This window comes from Zalophus californianus, chromosome 5 (genome assembly GCF_009762305.2).
Source record: "Zalophus californianus isolate mZalCal1 chromosome 5, mZalCal1.pri.v2, whole genome shotgun sequence".
Classification (NCBI taxonomy): Eukaryota; Metazoa; Chordata; class Mammalia; order Carnivora; family Otariidae; genus Zalophus; species Zalophus californianus.
Window position 1 is genome coordinate 108,629,865 of NC_045599.1, and position 22,268 is coordinate 108,652,132.

At 47.1% G+C, this 22,268-nt stretch overlaps 1 protein-coding gene across 2 annotated transcripts; it reads right to left on the bottom strand.

Moving 5' to 3' along the window:
- Positions 1 to 665: 665 nt before the first annotated feature.
- Positions 666 to 14,620, bottom strand: SAP30L (SAP30 like). 2 transcript variants are annotated; one of them, XM_027605882.2, is made up of 4 exons: positions 13,801 to 14,618; positions 9,788 to 9,910; positions 7,508 to 7,606; positions 666 to 5,940 (listed from the first exon to the last, which is right to left on the bottom strand). In XM_027605882.2, the coding sequence occupies exons 1-4, from the start codon at positions 13,996 to 13,998 to the stop codon at positions 5,812 to 5,814; spliced, it is 549 nt and encodes a 182-aa protein (XP_027461683.1). In that variant the 5' UTR covers positions 13,999 to 14,618; the 3' UTR covers positions 666 to 5,811. The 2 variants fall into 2 exon arrangements, with proteins under 2 accessions (XP_027461683.1, XP_027461684.1); XM_027605883.2 differs by lacking the exon at positions 7,508 to 7,606 and having other exon boundaries at positions 13,801 to 14,620.
- Positions 14,621 to 22,268: the final 7,648 nt, after the last annotated feature.

The window sequence follows — 22,268 nt, forward strand, 5'->3', positions numbered from 1 at the left end:
ACTCAGTAGGCAGTTGGCAGGCGAGGGGGGCAGAGGTTCTGCATTTCTAACAAGTGTTCAGATGATGAACCAACTCTAAATAGCAAGCCTCTACTGTATGTGAAGAAACACTAGTCCACACCCTGTGAGAGATGTTTTTGAGACATCTGAACATTAATAATCTAGATAATCTAGACCAGGTCCTTTTGTGAAATTTTGAGCAGTGGCCACACAGGGCTGGCATCCCCACGTGGCGACAACAGGCTGGAGCTGAGGAGCGACTGCCCTCAGGAGGGACCTGTGTTCCCCAGCTGCCCCCCACAGGCATTTCGGCTTGCAGTCCTCCAGCCAGGTTCCTGAGGGTCCATAGAGATGGCTACCTACAGACCCCGAGCAAACTCTTTTTGCTCAGGGTATCTGGGATGTTCTGCAGCATTCAGGCTCCAGCCTCTGGCGGTCAGACACCTCAGTCTCTCTCCACAGGAGTGAGAGAGCAGGAATCAACCTCACCACCTAAGCTCACTCGCTGTGCACTGGGATTGGAAGGGGGGAACGTGGGAGCCAGTACTCAGAGCCCGGAGGAAAGACCATCGTCACCGATCGCTGTACGACACAGCCTGGGGCCAAATACGGAAGTGAAAGCATCCGAAGTCCATGTGGACGGTCAAGGAGAACAACAGAATGTGTCTCTCGTTACTCATTCAGATCGTTTATTAAGAGCGAAAGTCGGGCCATCCCATCTGTGTGATATTGCAACATGAAAAGTCACATACATACTAAGGAGACCCCACAGAATTGAGAGCCTTTCAACAGTACAGAGCCATAGATTACAAAATTAAAATACAAATGATCCTCCGAATTTGGCAGGAAACAAGTACAATATGAGGAGGCCTGGAATGGAAGGGCACTTGCTTTTTGATAAGGCAGTTACAAAATGCAACACAAACCCACACGGCGAAAACATTCCGATGGGCATCACGGACAGCAGACACGTACAGCAGGGGTCCCGCACAACCCTCCACCCCTGGTGACGAGGTGCTCGTGGAGTGAGAGCAACCAAAGGCTTCGTGGTTTAGGACACAAGCTAGATGAAATAACGGCGTGTAGACATTTCTACCTTAGGAAGAGGTCCCACCGGGCCCCAGACTAAACTCCACCTCAAAACGTCAGATCAACTTTACCCTTCCTCACCTTGAACTTGGAAACGGTCTGTAATGAAATGAAGGGAATAAAAAGGCGCCCCAAAGCACCATGCTTCCCGGGCCATGACCTCGAGTTCACCTGTCCTTCGGTTCAACTGTCGAGCCCAGTAATGGGGACTGGGAGGCCGCGAATCACAGGGCCTCAGAGTGGTGTCTGTCGGACTCAGGGCTGACCGAATGACACAAGCCCAAAGGACCACCTGTAAGGCAGAAGTCTGACCAACAGATCTCAGAGCAAGCCCATTTCATGAGAATTTCCATTCTAGGACAACACTACACCTCCCGCCAGGACTTCTGAACTCTGGTCTTAAATCATCAGCTAATTCTGTTCTCCCCTCACGTTCGTTTGGCAAAACTCAACTGCTTTCCTGATCGTGTCACACAGCCTTGAGTCCAGCAGGTTGGTTCACAGGCCCTGGGAGCCAGGCTGGCCTTGGGGACCTCTCTGCCCAGTGGCAAGGTCGCAAATATCTGAAGGCAGCTTACTCTGAACAGGACTCGAGTCATGTGCAAGTCAGAGTGAGAAGAGCTCTGGACAGGTCAGAAGGACAGGAGGTTAGTCCAGACAGTGTCCCGTGACTCAGACAGGTCGTCCTCAATGTCAGTTTCCTGTCTTCAAAATGAATGATGGGGCAAGAGTAACAAGACTTTCCAGCTTGAAAATATGGCACTTCTTAGACACAGAGACATGTGACGTGCCCCTCCCCCAAGGTCCTAAGCTTTGTTTTCTCCATAAAAACAATGTGTAGAAGTACTTGCAGAAATCTTAAGGTACAAGCTCTCAGCAGCCATGGAGCCCGTAAACTCCACACAGAGCAGTATTTTACAATCTCCTAGCTAAAACTTTTCCTAAGTGACGTGAGCATCAGTTTTTGTGGGGCAAACACAGAACTAGGGCCCCATCCCTTCTTAGGTTATTTTTTTAATCAGGCTGATAGCATCCCCTCCTCCCTGACCCCCTCCATCAGCTTCCGCAAGAACACGGGAGAACCAGGCTGATGGGGTTTCCACAACATCCTTCAACAAGGAACTAAGTGGACCCATACTAAAGGGGAAAGACAGCCAGGACACCAAAATATCTATCTGCTAGCTGCTCCCTTCCAAAAGACAACTGCCGTGCCCCGGGGCAGTGCCAGCAATGAGGGTCCTTGACCAAGATGAACAACTTGTTCCACACGGCCCCTGCTGGGCAGAGACTAAGATGGAAATGACAGAGAACACAGAAAAGCCAGAGGTTTATAGAGATGGAGCAGGCTTCCCCAGGAGGTAGTGAGTTCCCTGACCTCAAAGGTGTTTAAGCCCACACTGCTCAAACCCTTGGTGGGACAGTTGTAGGCAGAATGTCAGCACCTGTGGGAAGACTGGACTGATGACTTAAAGACCCTTTCCCAACTTTTGGATCTCACCATCATAACGACCGAGAGCCTTCAGGTGACTTCCATGGAGCAACTTCTCTGGGATCCATGGTCTGGACAGCCTATTTCAACAGACAAGACCCCTCGAGTAAGTACCCTCTCCTACTTTCTCCCTTCCACCAGGCAGTTGTCCTGCGGGATATTAACCAAAAAGTTCCCACAAAATAAGCAGCTGAAATGCCAAGGTTAGATGCAACATTCCAGCTGCAAACGATTATTGATATCTGTTCTCTGGAAGCCTAGCAGTGAGTATTTAGCTACGACAGGAACTTCTGACAACTTGGTGGCTCTAACACGTAAGTGAAATTCCTTGTCATTTTACAATGCCAATCCTGACGCCTTTGGTTTCAATCTCTCGTGGGATTTGGCTATGAGCTTTTCCCCGTGATGTTGCCAACCTAAGAGTTTGCTGAAATAAGAAGTTTGTCCATTTGTTTTTTTAAAACCCTAAATCGAAGCAACATGAGTGGCAGGATACTGGCATTTCCACGTGACAACCTTCAGGGTATATGAAAGAACCATACCAAGCCGGACCGAGGCAGGAACCGTACTCTTTAAGAAGACAAGGTCAGCTCTGGATTTCCATTCCAGTTTTGCCCAGGAGCACCAAGAGGAGAGAAGGCAATGTTGCAACATTATAGGTGGAGAGAAGCGCAAGAGTCCTTGGCAGGTGTATAAAAATGTAGGCAGCCAAGATGAACGCTGCTTTCCCCAAACTCCACTGCTTCGGAGCCATTTCTAACAGGCAGAAGTCTCCTGCCCACAGATGAAGCCTTGGGAAACTGCAGAAGAGGCTAAGGCAAGTGGCTTAGTGGTTTGATGAAAGAACAGATTTCTGCACACAAGAAAATCGTAAGTTCATATAGTTTTGTCCTTTCTCTCATATGACATGTTTTCAAAAGTTGAAAAGATACCCACAGCCTCTATTTTCCAAAAGCACCTCTCTTTTGAGGGAAGGTGGCAGGGTGGACTCAGGTGCGCAGAGCATCTGGCTGAAGGTGAGCGTTTCCCCAGGCTTCACACTGGAACAAAAATATTCTTAGAGACACGGGAACAGATGGATCCCAACACCACAGCTTCTTGTACAGAAATGTACTGTTGTCTCCCTCAACTGGGAAACAGATTTGCTGTTAGAGAAATAGTGACATGACCTACACATCGGCGATTTTCACTTCAATGTCAGAAAGATACATTTTCTCAGTAAGAGATGGACATTTCCAGAGAGCAGGTTACCCATGCCTTCACCTGTAGGTGCCATCTGCCCCCCAAACTGTGGCCCGATGAGAACACACTCCCCTTGACAAAGGGGGCCTGGTGTTTGATGCCTTCAAGACTTTCTAACTCAGTCTCTCAGGAGAAAAACCTATATAAGCAACAGAACTTTGAGCTTCTTGATGTCTGCACATCAACATCCTTCAGCTATAAGCAGTGAGACAGTCTCTACATACTGAATCTGAATGACTAAAAACACTCAGAGAGCACCTTGATGTGCCATCCACAGCTGGGTGTATTAAAATAAGATCGCCTCATAGCCTAGAATATGTTCTATGTACATTCGTTTATACATATTTAAAAAGGCTGCAATCTGCTAGACATGATTTTTGAACACTGGTGCACACTTTGCTGCAATGGAACACACTGCAATTTAGTGAGGGGGTGGCCTGTCCCCAATCCACAGACAGCACGGTCCTCTGCCCCGCAGAACCCAGCCTTCAGACACTGCACCGCCCTGCTTAGCGGGGGTTGTGTTCGGACTTCTCTGTGCTGATGCTCAGAGTAAGCCATTTACGAGACATTAAAACTCTCTGCCGGGATAGGCCATCCACGGCTCCTTTTATAATTTAAGGCCTAAGAAAGCACTGACAATTAAAACTGAGTAAGAAGATGACGCTTTTGACCGCAACACGTGTCACGACGGTCAGAACCCGGAATCCAAGGTCTTTTCTTCCATCCCCTATTCATACCTTTTGTCCCCTAGCGCACGCTTTAGAAACTTTTGCAAAAGCATACTTTTGGATATAAAGCTTTGTTTTCAAAGGAGACTTTGGCTCTGATATGGTAAGATACAGGAATCTGAGTTTTTGAACTTCAAAAAAAAAATCAGGTAATTATTCATATTTAAAAAAAATTGTTGTAGCAATCTCCGGCCCCCCCGAGGGAGGTAAACGGCTCACAAAAATGAGTATCAGATGGCACTGACCTTTGTTGCTCAAACCCATGATTTGCTGGTGACCCCAAGCCCACGGAGTCACGGCCAGTCAGACCTTTTATCCCAGAAGTGGACTTCTGAGCAGGAATCACATGATCCTTGGCAGTTTTCTTGGTGGTTGTGAACTAAGGATTAGTATTTCTGAAAACACGAGCCCCAAATCACTAAATATCTCCATTTATCAAAGTATTTATGGCCTAGGAGGATGACTGAAGTCATACTTTATAATTTCACCCCAAAGAGTAAAGCACAGAGTGATGTACAAAGAGCTGCATCTCCCGTGAGGGCCCCTGCATCAGTGTTTCTGGAACCTCTCCGCCAACATAGCTTGGTGCCTGCGACTGCCCTCAAATCCTCTTCTGATGAGGAACCTCCTGTTGGTGCATCAGGATTTCCTCCACATTCTAGAAGTTAAGTGGTGAGCCACAGAAATGGCAAAGGTCTCATTAACTGGAGGTGTGAAGCAGATGCTACCAGGCTGGCAGTTGGCCACCCATACTGAGTGCTTACTGTGTGCCGGGCAGCGGCCAGTGAGGGAGACCACTGTCAAACCGATTTGCTGATCAACGACACAGCCGGCAACAAAGCGGGGCACGACTGTGCCCACCAGACTGGGGTCTACTCGTGCCTCTCTGGTTAGCTGCACCCCACTGCTCTTCCAGGCCTATACCTCACACAAGGCAGAGTGGTCGTACAAGGTGAGTACCAGGATATTTTTTATCCCACATTTCCGGTAGAATTGACTTAATGCGTTGTTGAATGCTGCAATACATCATTTTTAAATCTCTCAGCGATCTTGTTTTTTCAGTCCGGTAGTTGCCTTAAAAGAAAGTCTTTGTATGCACATGCTGAACATGAGAATATAATCCTCCTGACCAAAAAGATTTACAGTATTCATCATTCAAACTTTTTTATTTACAATAAAATTGAACAGTCTTTACGGGCTTACACGTAGATTTCACCTGTGCGTTCAGCATTATACTTCATTCCTTGATGCACTTGATCCTCACTCAAGCTGTTTGCCGCCCTCTGATTTCTGGTCCAGCCGACTCTTGTTACTCTTCACCATGTAAATGAAGTAGGCGAGCGTCTCTTTTTCATTCACAGGTATGTTCCTGAAGTGTCGGCTGACAGTCTGCGTGGGGGAAAACACCAGAGTCCATTAAAGCATCGTATACATCAGGACCACAAATTCTGAACTGTGCAAAAGACGGAGCAGGGGTTAGCTTCCAGAGCTAGGGAGGGGGTTATGATCCCTGCAGAACTCAGTGCTGCAGAACTCAAGACGCCCTTCTCTCCCAGGCGGCTGGGTGACTTGGTTTCAAGGCTTCCAAAAGCAGCGCTTGAACCCACAACATTGACAAGGTGCAGTTCTATTTCAGTGGCAGCTAACTGTCCATCATGGCATAATCTCAAGGGCACCCCCAAGGAGGAGTTAGGTGGGGATGGCTCTGCTTGGCTAGCTGCTACCATCACCAGCTCTCAGGCCCTGGCACCACCGGGCAGAAAAGCGTCTTTTTAAAACTGTGTCAAATGAATAGCCAGTTGGGACAGATATAAGTGTTTGACCCAAGAATTCATCTAAATACTACATAGCTGCCACTTGAAAAACACATCACATTCGAAAAAGAATTCGTCATTTACTGTGTGCTCCTGACACTTGGCTTGGTTTTACAAGTCCTCATAATGCAGGTCTGCCCTTGCCCCACCTCATCCCATCCCTTTCAGCAGGGGAATGCTGCCAAATGGGTGATGTGACCTTAAAGTAGAAAAGAGTTGTGCTCTTCGATCTCTGTTTTATCTAGATGCTGGGGAAGGAAGTTTAAGAAAAAATGATGGATCAGCAAGAAACCCCTAAAGGAAAGACCAAAAACCAATGGGGCTGTCAAACTTTAAGGAAATCTTTGAATGGACTGAGGGAGCTAGGACAGATCAAGAGTCCGAGAACTAGCACCACCGCGTGGTGACCTCTGGATGGTAGCATTCTGTTGTTCTTTTTTCCATCTTCCGTATTTTCAACAATAGGCAGAAAAGCACATTGAGAAAAGAGGGACGAGAGGAAACCCGCACAAATGCCAACAGGACAGAAGTATCAAGCCAGGCTGTCAGTATGTTCAAATAAGGGCCAATAGAGCATTCCTCCCCCTCTGAATTGTACTAAGAGCTCAGGGTAAGAGAAAAATTTCTTGGGTTCTATTCATTATAATAAATACTTCCATTACCAACATCAGAGAAGAAATCAAAGGAAAAACTAAAGAAAAAGAATAGCTCCCACAGAATATGAGCAAAGGTTTTGGGGTGATTAATCTGACACACTGGATGTGCAGGAAGAACCATATTTATATGGAATCTTACAAAACAAGATTCAAACAAATGCACAAACAAAAGCACACTCAGAACTTATAATCAGGAGTCTGGAGATTCAAGGCTCAGTTCTACTACTAATTTGCTGTGTGATTTTAAGCAAGTTTTTTCCTCTCTCAGTGCCATGGTTTCTTTTATAGAAAGAGGGCCTTTCCAGGTCTTACAGGTGTGGGATTCTAGACTGTACGAGAGAAGGAACAGGAAGTTACTTGCAGAACTAGGAAGTTACTTGCAGGGCATTATGATCAACAGACACACGTAGCAGCAGGGAGAACCAAGGTCACCATCAGAAGCACAATGCTGGCTCTCTCTTTTTGCAGTGCAATTTGTCTACCTACTTCTGCTAACTGGGCCTTATTGAAGCCTGGTCTGGTCTGCAATTTGTAGTGTCGTTTATAACGCCGTAGAGTGTTCACCTGCAGCTGGAACAGATCAACCTGGAGAGAAGAGGAGAAACACATTATCCATCACCTGACTAGCCACGGCTCACCGGGAGCACGCTTCGTGCCCAGCACTACACTAGGAGGGGCGCGGGGGGAGGGGGGAAGAGGACTACAGAGATGTCTTAGAAATGGTCCATGAGGACTAATAACTGGCTGGGAGAACCAAAAAAAAACCAAACAAAACAGTGGAAAAAGAGTTCTAGCTGGGGAGGGGTGGTCCCAGGAAGCTCACGGAGGCGGTGAAACTTAGAGCTAAGGAGAGCAGGGCTTAGAGAGGCGGCAAGTAACAGGACTAGACTAGGGAATGAGAGAGAAGACCATGAGCACAGAAAGCCAGGAGATGAAGAGACAGACTCGGGTGTCATAGGCAATCACGATGGGTTTAAAAGGTGAGACTGGAGGGTAACATGTCTTGAAAAGCAGAAGGAGCGACCATAGGTGGTAGGGGGGTGACGTTCAGGAAGACGGATCTAGTGGTGGTTTGTAGGGAAGATTGATGGGGGGTGTAGGCGACCGTGCTGTAGCCGTGATCGGAAATGAGATGCTCAAGTTGAGCTTTGGAAGCTGGTGATACCAGAGGGGGACACCAAGCATGGGGAGCAAAGGTAAACCCAGACAGGCATCCTGGAGGAAGACAGGCTTGAGCTTGGTAGCAGACCAGATGGAGGGGCGTGAGATAGGACAGCGGGAGGTACTCCTGTTCCCAGAGTTCTTCCCTAGGCTCAGCCTTCAGGTGTCAGAACCCTGAACAACTCTCCAGAGAAAACTCGAAAGCTACCGTGGTGAATATACAAATCAGCAGGTTAGGTTGGGGTCCCTGCAAATGACTGGATAACAGAGGGAAAGGACCCCCCCTTTTTTTCTAACACAGGAAGAGAGGAAAGCTGCACAGTCATTAAGTATTGAAGGCCCAGAAAGTTGGGCTGCTTTTACCTGCCTCTAAAAGAGATGTTCTTGCTTCAGGCAGGTGGAGAGCACTTAAAAACAAAATGAATGATCAATATGAGGGACCAAAGTCCTTCATTCTTTTCAAAACATTCCTCAAACCCCTTTTTTTTTTTTTTGTAAAAAGCACTGAAATTGAATACATCCATTTCTTTATGAAATAATAATACCAATGCTGAAGGCAATAGAAAAATACTGTAAACCAATGCCAGAAAAAGGGATACAGGGAGGGGCAGAGGGAAAGGACCATATTTTCAAAGGCTTTCTCCACATCTGCAGAGGCCCGCCTACTCTTTCTATTCCTACGCAGTCATTTCCACTCTGAGTGCTAACAGGCGGTTGCCTTATGAAATATTCACGTGTCAAATAGTCAATGTACATTACAAACGGGTTTTCTTCTGCTGAGTCTTAAGTGAAAACAACTTAGAAAAAAAATCCAATACTCCTTTCTGTAGCCTTGCTCAATAGGCACCGGCACCCTGAAGGTTCAAGAAGCCTAGGTCTCATCGTCCAGGGCAATGGTCCTCAGCAAGGGTTGGTTTTGCCCCCAGAGGACATCCTCTAATGTCTGGAGGCATTTTTTGATGGTCACTACTTTGGTGACTGGCATCTAATGGGCAGAATCCAGGGATGCTGCTAAACATCCAGTGATGCACAGGATAGCCCCCACGACAAAGCAGAGTCAGGGCTGAGAAACCCTGGGCCCGTATAACTGACTTTGGAATGGCTCCTGGGGAACCAGAGCTGGGGAACCAGGGACCAGAGCTGATATGAACTGACAATGTACACCTTCATTCTGCAGATCAGAAAACAGAGGGCCAGTAACTTCCCCCAATCCATACAAGCTCAGTCTCCAACTCTAAAGGCAAAAAGAGTTTTAAAAAACTTGACATTGTGGTTATATTCAAGAATGTATCAGGGGCTTCCTGAGGAAAGGCAGTAGGGCCTAGTGGAAAGGGCAGTGGCCCAGAGGTCCCGAACTCTATGTGTGACCTCGGGTCTCTGTGCCTGTCTGTAAAACGATGGGGCAGTGAGACCAGCTGATTTCTAAGTTTTCAGCTCTCAGATTCAATATTACCATGATTCTATGATGCACTTTTCAGATAAACCACAGCAAAACAAAGGGGACTAAAATTATTTCTTAATCCAAAAAGCGGACCATGCCAGAGATAAAGATCACATTAGAATCCATTCTTCCAGCTTTCTCAGGCGGACTTCTTTGACTTTTACCTCAGGAATGTCAGTATCGTGCTCAGGAGAATCTCCGCCATCATCACTTGTCTTCCTCTTCCTTTTATTTCGTACGCTCTGGATGAAATTTTTGTGGAAGTCGCAGATATACAGGTGTCTTACCTGATAGGAAGCAAATTAAAGTGAGACTTGCCAATTCCATGGGAACAGCAACAGGTATCTACCGAACTATGGGGCTTCTCTTCTTTGCCAGGCATTAGAGAGACAGAAGGAAGAACAACATGGAGGCCCTAGTTTCCAGAAGTTTACTGTTGAGGTGAAGAACAAGAAGCCAACAAAGGGACACAAACACTACCATCACACTGGGCAACAGTTTATAAACTAAGTTCCCCCTGAAGGCTAGAGATAATAAATGGCAGGGGTTCAGCCAAGGGAGAGAGGCCTGTGGCTGGGATAGTCAGTGTAGAGGTCCCTGACTAAACAGGAGGATTTATGGGTAGACAGGAAGCATTCCAGATGGGAAGACGAGCCAAGACTTAAGAGTTTCAAATATGGATGACCAAGAGATTCAGGGGTGGGGGCACGAGAACTGCTTAGACTTTCCTTCAGACTAGACAGAGTCCCCCAAGGTTTTTGAAACAGAGAGTGATGTGACTTACAGGAGTTATGAATTTACAATGGGCTGGAAGGCACTGTACTGTCCCAGGAAGGAGGAAAGAAGGGACTGTGGTAATGGTAGACGGGACTTCCTATTTTTACACTGACAACAGCTCCTACTGTAGGACATCTGAAAAACTTTATTCCTGTGTATCAGAATAATACTCCTTGCATCACCACACATCTGGTCCACAAAGAGAAGTGGGAAGAGATGCAGAAAGTCTCTTTCTCCCAGAAACCACATGAAAGAAGCTGGATGCTACTGCCGACTTTCTAGTGTGGGCTGGGGGAGCCACTCAAAACCCTAACAGAAACAAAGTGCCTGTGTCAATGACTTGGGGGTCCTGACACTGGAACAGATGGACACAAATGTTCTTGAGAGACTTCTGAATTTGAATTTATTCCTTAAATTCTTAAAGACAAAACTAAGCTGATAGGAAGCCAGCATCAATTAATTCAGATCTTTGCATGGAGAAAATAATGAAAACTGCTTTTTTAGTCCAATGAAGCAGCACTTCCATGGGGTTGGATTAGTGAGTCCGGAGCACTTTTCAGTTTATACTGTGGCCGCATCTTGCAGACAGCAGGCATTCTCTAAGCGTACTTGTACCAGCACACGCGGTCCCTCCTGTCTGAGAGCAGCTTCGGCCAGCAAAAGCCACCTTTTACATATGGTCACAAATTCAAGTAGCCTTGCCGGCATCCACTCTGCCAAAGGACTTTAGGACACAGCCAGTGTCACCGTCCCAACGAATCCCTCCTAGCTGATGTACAGTGCATCGGACATGCTGCTACCGGGGAAGAAAGCATACTATCCCTCCCTGATGGGAAGCTGGCCCTCCTGTTAGCTAGTTCCACATGCGAACTCTGAGATGAAGCAGCTCCTCAAATTCATAGAGGGACACACTTGGTAGGAGAACAGGTGGAAGAGGTGATTTCCTGAAGCTGTGGCTGGGAGGTTTCAGGTCAGGACACTAGAATAATGGAATTCTGGATGGAAGAGAACTTAGCAATCACCAGTGTAACCCCACTGGCCCCAATCTCATTTTCTACGGAGATAAACAGAAGCCACACAGATGGGGTTATGATCTGGTCAGTCACCCAGGCCTTCTGACCCCTTGTGCATGTCCTTTCCTACCCCAGCATTTTCTTTATACTATTTTCAACTTCCACTTTTCTCCAGAATAAAGCAGAAATATGTCAATTGGAGGAATGTTTGAAAGCATGTTATATATTAATAACTCATAGCACATGGCCAATGTCTACATGAAATGAGTTTAAGCTGCCTGAGCTGGATTTCTGGTGCTATTATTTAAAAAGGTTCTCTGCTAGGCCCTTTTACAAGATAAATAGTCATTATTTCTTCTTAACCATTTTCAAGTACGTACTGGTTTTCAGAAATTTCAGAGCTCAGTGGCCTTTGGGGGCTACAGGTGGAGGAAGGAGGATGGTAGCAAAGGTTCCAGTGTTTTTCTTTTCTGTTTTAACTTTCTGCAACAGCTAAAAATTCCTGTAACATGGCAGTTACTCAGAATTGAATTCCTGCCCAAGCCTGTGAGAATGAAGTAGAATCCCGTTCAGAAATGATTCTGCGCCACCACCTTGAAACATACTGCGTGATCCCACCTTGAGACACTCCTCCTCCAGAAGCACTATGTTTGGGGAACTCCAGGGCGAGGCTCCTGCTGCCTCTCTTGTAGACAGTGTGTGTGAAACCACCAACACAGCTCAGCACAGGTTCTCCAGTGGGGTCACTGGGTAAATGGTGCCCCAGTGGCAGCGACACAATTGTTCACATGTCATGGCATCCAAGGCTTTAAAAGAACTGGAAATTCCTTCCCTCCTTCCTTTTTTTTTTTTTAAGGACAGGAAAATATTATAAGCTGCTCAAGTAAAGGCTCCCAACCACGTACACGAAAGGTAGGCAGTGTTTCCAAGCGGAGGAATTCACTGCTGTGTTAGAATTAGGCATTTCGCTTCAACACGTGTCCTAATCTGGACGTTAGTGTCTAGCCAGTTGTTTGCTCTCTGATGAAATCTTTTCATTCATTCGTTGATAGAGATTTGTAGTAAGAAAGCCATTAACTCACCCCCAGCCATTTTAAAAAATAGCATCTTTCAAGAGTGGCAAAGGTACTGCAATTGTTAACGTAAAAAAATAAATTAAAAAATTGGGGGTGGGAGGGAAGAGCCTGGAAGAAGAGGTGGGAAGACTTTATTTATTAGGACTTCATCAAAGCTTATGCATGGGGCTTGGAAGTAAGTCAGATAATGGGTTTAAGAAATTAACCAGCCTCTTAGTCACTGTGTGACTTTGGCTCTGTCACTTCTTATCTCTGGGCCTCAGTTTCAACTGTAAGATCCAAAGTAGAAAAGTGCGTGTCCTTTCAGTTTAACAAGCAATCTCTAATTTCCCCCAACAGTGGAATTTTGGTCCTAAAAGAGAATGGATGTTAACCACCTGAGCTTTTAGCAGTTCTACCTGAATATTAAATACCCCCTTAACTCATTTCCAATTCCTAATCACAAGGCAGCCACTTAAGGCTTGCAGCAACAGATGTCAAACTAAAAAGTTCTTAATTGGTTGACAATAGGCACATCTTTAGAATTGTTAACTAGAAGTGGTGAAATATAACAGGAAAAGTTTTACTATAATTAGGCACAAAACACAGGGCTATTCTATTCAAATTTAAAGCCCCCTCCCCCAACGCCTTTCTACAGAAGCTACCCCTAAGAAAATTGATTTTCTTCCTCCCCGTCACCTGGGTTGCAAAGAGCCTCCACCCAAGACCTGGCCTTGGCCTTATTTCTGCCACATCCTTCAAAATCCTATTTCCCCCACAGCTGCATGCGAAGCAGCGAGCTCGGTGACCCTCTGCAGAAGCCCAGAAGCCGAGGCCGCGGCAGGGGGGGGGGGGGGGGGGGGTGGTGGGGGGAGTGGGACGTAACTGCCACCTTTCCTTTTCTGAAGGAATAACAGGGTTCCGAGAAGGAGAGAAAAGTTGAAGAAGAGCCGGGTCCCTTCATCACCCTCTCCCCAACACTTGCTTCTTCGTGGGCCAACAGAATCAACCCAGGTCTCCGGGCCCCAATATCTAAACCAATACAACAAGCCCTAAACTGTTGTCAAATCTTCCCAGGCAGGAAAGGTCCTCGGAAGCCCCCCTCCTCCCGCCCCCAACCTCCCGGATTTGGTCAGAATCCCAGTCCGAGCCTGTCTGCGCTGAAGCGGCCTTTGAAATCCCGAGTGCAACTCCCCAGTTTGCAGAGAAAGGGCGGCGAGGCCCAGGGCAGGGAGGGCCCCGGGGTCCGGCCCGCAGCCGGGGACAGCGGCCGGAGGGCGGCGGCGCGCGGGGACCCAAAGGGGACAGGGGAAGGGGCGGGGGCGGACTCACGCTCTTGTCGATGTCCAGCTTGAGTTTCTTCTGCGAGATGCTCTTCTGGACCCTCTTGCTGAAGGAGGCGTTGCCCGCGGGCCGGACGCAGCGCTCGCCGTCCTCGATGAGGCAGCAGCTCTGGCCGTAGCCCGGGGCGGCGGCGGGGGCGGCGGGGGGCCCTTCGCGGCTGTCCTCCTCCGTGCTAAAGCCGTTCATCTCCCCGCCCCGGGCCGGCCCCTCTGCGGGAGGATCCCCTGTAGGCCACTCCGCGGCCGCGCGCCCCGAGGGGCAGGTCGCCGAGGCCCCCGCACCCGAGGGTCCCGGAGTCCGTCCCCAGACCAGGCGCTGCCCTGCCCCGCGCCCGGGAGGCCCGGCTCCGCTCCGCCGCGCTCCGGCTCCTTCGGCCCCCGGCTCCGCGCGTTTGGAAAGCCCTTTCCTCCCCGCTCGAGGCCCCGGGGTTGGCTCCCGCGGCTCGCAGGGCCCCGCCGGGGGTCACCCGGAGGCGCCTTCTGCCGGGGGCCCAGAACCGTTACCCTTCGGCGGGGGCGTCCGGGAGGGCGTCCCAGGAAGCAGCCGCTCCCCGGGGACTCCGGGCCCGGCTTGCCAGGGGGTTTCGAGGGCCCCCGCCGGCTCCCGCCTTCTTTCGGCTGCGGGGCAAACTCGCCGCCGGGCAGCTCTCCCGGGGTGGCGCGGCCTCCCCGCGCGGGGCCCGGCCTCGAACCCGCGGCGCCCGGGCGCGGGGGCGCGTCAGGCTCGCCCCACCCCTGCAGCCGCTCGGCTGCGCCCCGAGTCCCGTGGCAGCCCCTGGGCCGCCCGGCCGCCGCCCGCCCAACGCTCCGCACCACAACAGTTCGCTCCCCCCGCCCTCCGCGGGACAGCGGAAGTCCCGCCTCCGCACGGCCATTGGCCGCGTTCGCTCTCTGGGCGGGGTCGCTGCCGCCGCTGGCGTGCCCCATTGGGGGCCTCCGCCGCCAGTCCCCGGCGCCTGGCTACTTCCTGGACTCTGCTGGGATGGGTTCAAAGTAGAGAAAGTGGAAGAGGGAAGAGTTACCAGGGTGCGGGCGGGGAACGGGGCCGCACACTCTTCAGGCTGGGGGAGGGTTGGTGAGCAGGGGCCTGGCTGGACCGAGGGCCAGACTCCGGGAACAGAGGAGCACATTAGGGGGCGTACAGAAGTACAGACGTGGGCGGGGGTGCGGAGGGACAAACGTAGGGAGGGGTATTTGAGGGGGGAACCTTTCGGGGATAGAAGTTCTGTCATGAGAAGGGCAGACAGGATAAAACCGAAGAACCAGGGCCAGAGGACCCGTAGACCGGTGGGAGGTAGGGTGGTTGAAATAGGACAGAAAGCCAGACAAGGCGGGAAAGACTGAGGGACAACCCGGTACAGATACGTGGAAAGACGTGCAGAGGAGATGATGAGGGTCTGATGGCGGGTATTGCAAGGTAGTCGGATGCTTGAGGGTGGCGGAGACCTCAGACTGTGGAGGCTGGGACTGGCTTGGTCGGCGCGGAAAGAGAAGGAGAGGGAGGAAGAAGACCCTTGGGGGCTTGGGTGACCCCTCGGCTGGGAAGAATCGGAAGTCAATATAAGGTCTGGCGGGTGGACTCGGTGAACCCCGGGGAAGAGGAGAGGTTGCGGAGGACGCGGAGAAAAGGTTGGGGGTGGAGGATCAAGGGCCAATCTCGGCATGGGGAAGGACTTGCCGTGTCTTGAGCCCTCCCTGGAGCTCTGGAAGCTGTAGCTTCTGTTGCTTTAAGCCTCCCGGTGTATCTCCGAGGTGACGGTGACCTACCAACTCCCTGAGCTTGGGGTTCGGCGCCAGGGCATCACACACACACACACCTAGAAAGGCCTTAGGGAAATCTAGTCTAGCACCCCTAGTCAGGCCACCGCTGGGTAGCTTGGTGATAAAGGAGGGCCTTTGGCCCGTAGGGACTAGCCCAGGGTCATTCTGTCGTACAATCATTTACGGATGGGTAGCACTGACGGGGGTAGGGGCTTGGGGGTAGGGTCGGGTGGGGAGGGGGCGCGGAGGGCGAAGGTTAGGTGTGCACGTGTACCTATTAGGTAGTACTAGCTGGCTTGGCATTGGAGAGGCTTTTGGTTTGTGTCCTGATGAAAAAGGGAAAGTTACCGGTTCCCATGTTTAGAAGAAGATGCCCTGTGATCTTAAATTTTCTTCAGTGACCTTAAACGTATTTGTACCCTCTAGCCTAGTAATTTCACATGTGGGACAGCCATTTCAGGAAATTGGCCTACCAGAGAAAATATTAAACAACGATGTTCATTGTAGGATTATTTATAATAGAAAACGAACCTCAAGTTCCACAAGAGAAGTGGTTAAGTAAACATCTTCAGAATGAGATATTTTGTGATGTTTTCCACATTTAAGGTAGTTTCAACAGCAATGTAAATTTTTTCTATATATAATATTCATCATTGACTCTTCAACAAAGAATTGATGATAAGTTGGAGAAGTGCTCTATTCATGTTAAGTTAAAAATGCAGGATATAAAATTGAATATAGGATATGATGTGTGTACATTTAAGTTAAAAAACGAAAAAGCAACTATTTGTGCATAAAATATACACCAAAGTACTAATAGTAATTATTCCTGGGTAGTGGAACTATGGTTGATATTTTTCTCCTTTTGGTCTACTTTGCATTTTCCCCAATAAGCATTTATTGCTTTTATAGTAGGCAAAATAGAATGAAAATTAATGGAAAAAAAAGGCACAGTTTAATAGAATTCCTCACTCAGAGTTCATGCATTCGGGATAAATTATTGAGCATATTATGTACACTCATTTCAGGGCTGGCCACAGGAGAAGGATAAAACATAATCTTTGTCCTAAAAGAGAATATCTTCTAGTAGGGGAGCTCAGATACATAAGCAAAAAACAGTTGGGTATCTGTACAAGTCAGTGTGTGATGTTGGTTCCAAAGTTGACTGGTACGGATGAGAGCTCTACATTTCCCACATATATTTATTGCCCTTAGATATTTTTTTCAAAACACCGCTTGCATCCAGCGCCAGGCTACTACAATACACACAGCTTCCTTAGCTCCAGCTTCCCCTCCCCACGAGAGGAGGATGGGTGCCTTTTCCTCCGGTGCTCTATCTCAGCACCCGGGGTATTGGCTGCTCCTTATCTGCTATTCCTGTATTCTTTAGAGTTCTCTTTACTCCTTTACTATGGTTCCCCTGTTATAATTAATAACTTTATATTAATTTTCCTCCGTTCAAATTGCTGTGTGGTTTGTCTTCTAATTGGACCCAGACTGATAACCCCAGCCTCCGTGTAATTTTTTGAGGAGGGGGGACATATGCTTTTAACTACCCTTTATATACAATCCCATAGTCTTTCTTCTAGGAATATTTGATCGTAAGTTCTCCCCCCATGTTATTATGTAGTTCAGTTCCAAATAGCAATATTTGGAAAAAAAATTCTGATTCCTTTGGGAGTAAATCTGTTAATATTCATTACTTTCAGAAAGGAAATATAAATAAATATTCAGATAATGAAGAAATGAATACCGAGAGGCGCTTCTGTGATCCTTGCCTTGCTTTGTGTAGGATTTGAGATTCTTTGAAACGGCCAGGAGAATCTGCTTTGCTACATTTATAACTTTATAGGTAATTAATTTACAACAGCTGCTTAAGTGCTTAGACAGATCTTGCTTTTTAGATTTGTAAGTCTGCTCTGTTGGGCATTTAAAGTGTTTGAGAAAATCAGGCATGTTAAATTTGTAGTCTGAAATGTCTAAGGAAATTTGGTTAATTAAAGCTGTAAGTCTGTTAAATGTTTAAGGAGGATTGAATGTACTAAACTTAAGAATTAATTCAACAGTAATCAGAGAACAAGTGAAAGTGATTGTTCTTATCTTTACATGAAAAATCACTAGATTTATAATGTAATAACAAGATTTGTAAATTGAACATAAAGCCTTTAATAAAAGCTAGGTTTTATAATGGGCAACTTGAGTCTGTAATTGTAACATTCTTTTCCATGCCCGAATCTACCTCTAGATATTTAAAATTGCGTGTAGATTACCCCCAACTTTACAGTTCTAGCTGAGGTTTCTCCTCTGAGCTGCAGAAAGCAGCATTCAGTTCTTTGCTTGGATGCTCCAGAGGCATCGCAGACCTAGATGTTCAAGTAAGAAACTTCTCTGATACCCGAATCCATCAACTGTGCCGCCTGTACCTCCTTGTTTCTCCCTTCCTTTCACCCCACTCAAAGCCCACCCATCATCGAGGCACTTTCTTCTCCTTCCAATGGATATTTAGATTCGGTCCCCTTTGCCTCATGTCCTATGGCCAGAAGCAGTGCCAGCTCAGGCCCCCATCATCTTGTGCCTGCAGTGCATCACTGGCCTCTGAGCTGGTCCCTAAACACTCTTTCCTGATGTAGCCTCCATACAAACCAGACCGTGCTCCACCCTTCTTAAGGCCCCTCACCAGCTTTCCAGTGCATTCTGACAGTGCCTGCTGCCATCTCTTGGCTCTGTTCCTCTGCCTCAGCTCTGTTATTCTGCCTTAAGTTCCTCAAATAAGCCACACTCCTCCCTACCCCGAGGTCTTTGCATTCGCAGTTCCCTCCACCTGGAATGCTGTTCTGCCTGCTCCTCCTCACCCACAGCAGGCTCCATCCTTCAAGTCTTAGTTTATCTTTTTTTTTTTTTTGAGAGAGAGAGAGAGAGAGAGAGAGAGATGGGGGAGGGACAGAAGGAAAGAGAGAGAGAGAGAGAAAAAGGGAATTTTAAGTAGGCTCAGTCTGGAACCTGATGCGGGGCTCGATCTCATAACCCTGAGATCATGACCAGAGCTAAAATCAAGAGTTGCATGCTTAACCGATGGAGCCACTAAAGTGCTCCCTTTAAGTCTAATTTAAATGTCACCTCTGCAGAGAGTCTTCCCTGATTAAAAGGATTTTTTCCCCCATTGTCCATTGCTATTCTCCATTCAGTGTCTTTTCTTATTAGCACTCATCACAATGTGCAATTGTCCCCGTTTCAATATAAGCTCCATGAAGGCAAGGAGCATGTCTGTCCTGCTTGTTGTAGCTCCAGTGCATCTAACACTAATTCTCCCATTCTGGTGGCTAACAAGAGTAGGACTCAGTAAGCATTTTTTCAATAAATCACTTTATTTTTTAAAAAAAGATTTTGTTTATTTATTTGACAGAGAGAGCGAGCACAAGCAGGGAGAGGGGCAGAGGGAGAGGGAGAAGCAGACTCCCCACTGAGCTGGGTGCCTGACACAGGGCTCAATCCCAGGACCCTGGGATCATGACGTGAACCGAAGGCAGCCACTTAATGGGCTGAACCACCCAGGGGCCCCAAGGACAGTCATTTAAATGGAATAGATGTAGCTTTATGAAAACCCCACAACATTGTCCTTGTCTTCCTCATCTCGCTGAGGACCTATGAAAGCTTGCCCTGGCTCTGGCTCTGGTCTGCAGCCTGGCACTTGACAGACATTGCTGTTGGCCAATGGTAGCTATTGGTGCAGTGGGTGAGAGCAAAGGCCCTGGCTGGAATTCCAGCTCTGCCCCTTCATTGGCTGTAGGACCGTGGACAACATACATGAACTAGATGAGTCTCCGTTTTCTTCGTCTGTAAAATGGGATGATAAAAGTACTTCTCTGATGGGGCGATTGTGAGGATCACATGTGATATTGTAAAGCACTTGGCACAGTGTCTCGCACACAGTAAAGGTTCATCCATTACATGCTGACACCCCTAAGCTTCCCATTGTACCCAAGTTCAGATTGCTGCCTGTTAGGGAAGGAGACATCGTCTTGCAGGATGGCAAGTCGCTCAGTTTCCGCACAGGCAGTCTCCATATCCATCAGCGTAGCAATGATTGGGAAAGTACTTGATTATTTTATTGCATCTTTTTTAAAAATTTTATTTTATTATGTTATGTTAATCACCATATATTACATCATTAGTTTTAGATGTGGTGTTCCATGATTCATTGTTTGCGTATAACTACGTGCCCTCCTTAATACCCATCACCAGGCTAAACCATCCCCCCACCCCCTCCCCTCTAAGAACCCTCAGTTTGTTTCCTGGAGTCCATAGTCTCTCATGGTTCGTCTCCCCCTCCGACTTCCCCCCTTCATTTTTCCCTTCCTACTATCTTCTTTTTCTTTTTTAACATATAATGTATTATTTGTTTCAGAGGTATTTTATTGCATCTTAATCTCATCTTAAAAAATTCTGTGAATGGAAAAATGAAAGTACCAATAGTAGTGATAAGAACTATGTATCAAGAAAGTGAAGAGACAACTGACAGAATGGGAGAAAATGTTTGCAAAGATAAGGGACTTGTATTCAGAATATATAATGAACTCCTATAATTCAAGAATAAAAAAGACAAATAAATCAATTAAAAAGTGGGTAAAGGGGTTTCGGTTTGTTTGTGTTTAAGCACCAGAGTCCACTAAAGCATTTTATTTGCAAGTATGTATTACATCCCTAAAATTCCAGGATTTTCCTTCCTGTGTGCTTTCGTCTTGCTTCTTCATGGTCCATGATGCCCGCTGAGGTTGTCAGTACAATGAAACCAAACTGGCAGGTCAGGAACAGATTATTCTGCCATTTTTCTAGATCTTTGAGTTATACATCAAATCTGGGGCTGATCACTCCACACTTGTTTAACCTGAGCGGTTCACAGTTCTCCCAGCTCTGTGATCATCAATGATTTTTTTTTTTAAGATTTTATTTGTTTATTTGACAGAGACACAGCGAGAGAGGGAACACAAGCAGGGGGAGTGGGGGAGGAAGAAGCAGTCTTCCCACTGAGCAGGAAGCCTGATGCAGGGCTTGATCCCAGGACCCCGAGATCATGACCTGAGCTGAAGGTAGACGCTTAACTACTGAACCACCCAGGTGCCCTGATCATCAATGATTTCTAATTCACCAATGTAACCATGCTTCTTCATCACAGAAACTGGATGGTGACCTTGGTGAATGGCCTAATAAGAACCTGGTATTTGCCCCTTTTTTTGGAATTGTTAATGCTCTTGAGAGCATCTGCCAGGACATTCACGTGTATCATTATGGTAGCACGGAAAGCTGGTGGAAAGGGGTGGAGATTTTGAATAGACATTTCTCCAAAGAAGATATACAGATGGCCAAAAAGCACATGAAAAGATGCTCAACATCACTAATCATTAGGGAAATGTAAAGCAAAATCACAATGAGATATTACTTCACACCTACTAGGATAGCTATAGTACATAAGACAGATAATAGCAAGTATTGCTGAGGATGTGGAGAAGTTGAAACCTGCGTACCACTGGTAGGAATGCAAAAATGGTGCATCCATCTTCGAAAAACAGTTTACCATTCTAACTGGTGTAAGGTGGTATCTCAATGTGGTTTTGATTTGAATTTTCCTGATGGCTAATGATGATGAACATTTTTTCATGTGTCTGTTAGCCATTTGTGTGTCTTCTTTGGAGAAGTGTCTGTTCATGTCTTCTGCCCATTTTTTGACTTATTTGTTTTTTGGGTGTGGAGTTTGAGAAGTTCATTATAGATCTTGGATATCAGCCCTTTATCTGTAGTGTTATTTGCAAATATCTTCTCCCATTCCATGGGTTGCTTCTTTGTTTTGTTCACTGTTTCCTTTGCTGTGCAGAAGCTTTTTATCTTGATGAAGTCCCAAAAGTTAATTTTCACTTTTGTTTCCCTTGCCTTTGGAGATGTGTCTTGAAAGAAGTTGCTGTGGCTGATGTTGAAGAGGTTACTGCCTATGTTCTCCTCTAGGACTTTGATGGATTCCTGTCTCACCTTTAGGTCTTTCGTCTATTTGGAGTTTATCTTTGTGTATGGTGTAAGCGAATGGTCGTTTCATTCTTCTGTATATAGCTGTCCAATTTTCCCAGCACCATTTATTGAACAAGGCAAGAAACAACAAATGTTGGAGAGGTTGTGGAGAAAGGGGAACCCTTTTACACTGTTGGTGGGAATGCAAGGTGGTACAGCCACTTTGGAAAACAGTGTGGATGTTCCTCAGAAAGTTAAAAATAGAGCTACCCTATGACCCAGCAATTGCACTACTGGGTATTTACCTCAAAGACACAGATGTAGTGAAAAGAAGGGCCACATGTTTCCCAATGTTCATAGCAGCAATGTCCACAAGAGCCAAACTGTGGAAAGAGCTGAGATACCCTTCAACAGATGAATGGATAAAGAAGATGTAGTTCATATATATAATAGAATATTACTCGGCCATCAGAAAGGAAAAATACCCAACTTTTACATCAACATGGATGGAACCGGAGGAGATGATGCTAAGTGAAATAAGTCAAGCAGAGAAAGTCAATGATCATATGGTTTCACTTACTTGTGGAGCATGAGGAATAGCATGGAGGACATTAGGAGAAGGGAGGGAAAAAATGAAGGGGGGGAAATTGGAGGGAGAGATGAACCATGAGAGACTATGGACTCTGGGAAACAAACTGA

What these genes read in the sequence shown, in the direction of transcription:
- SAP30L (XM_027605882.2), bottom strand. Translation starts at nt 13,998, where the DNA reads ATGAACGGCTTTAGCACGGAGGAGGACAGCCGCGAAGGGCCCCCCGCC. An exon ending in AGCTGGACATCGACAAGAGC is followed by an intron (nt 9,911 to 13,800) that starts GTGAGTCCGCCC and finishes GCTTCCTATCAG; the next exon opens with GTAAGACACCTGTATATCTG. An exon ending in ACGATACTGACATTCCTGAG is followed by an intron (nt 7,607 to 9,787) that starts GTAAAAGTCAAA and finishes TCTTCTCTCCAG; the next exon opens with GTTGATCTGTTCCAGCTGCA.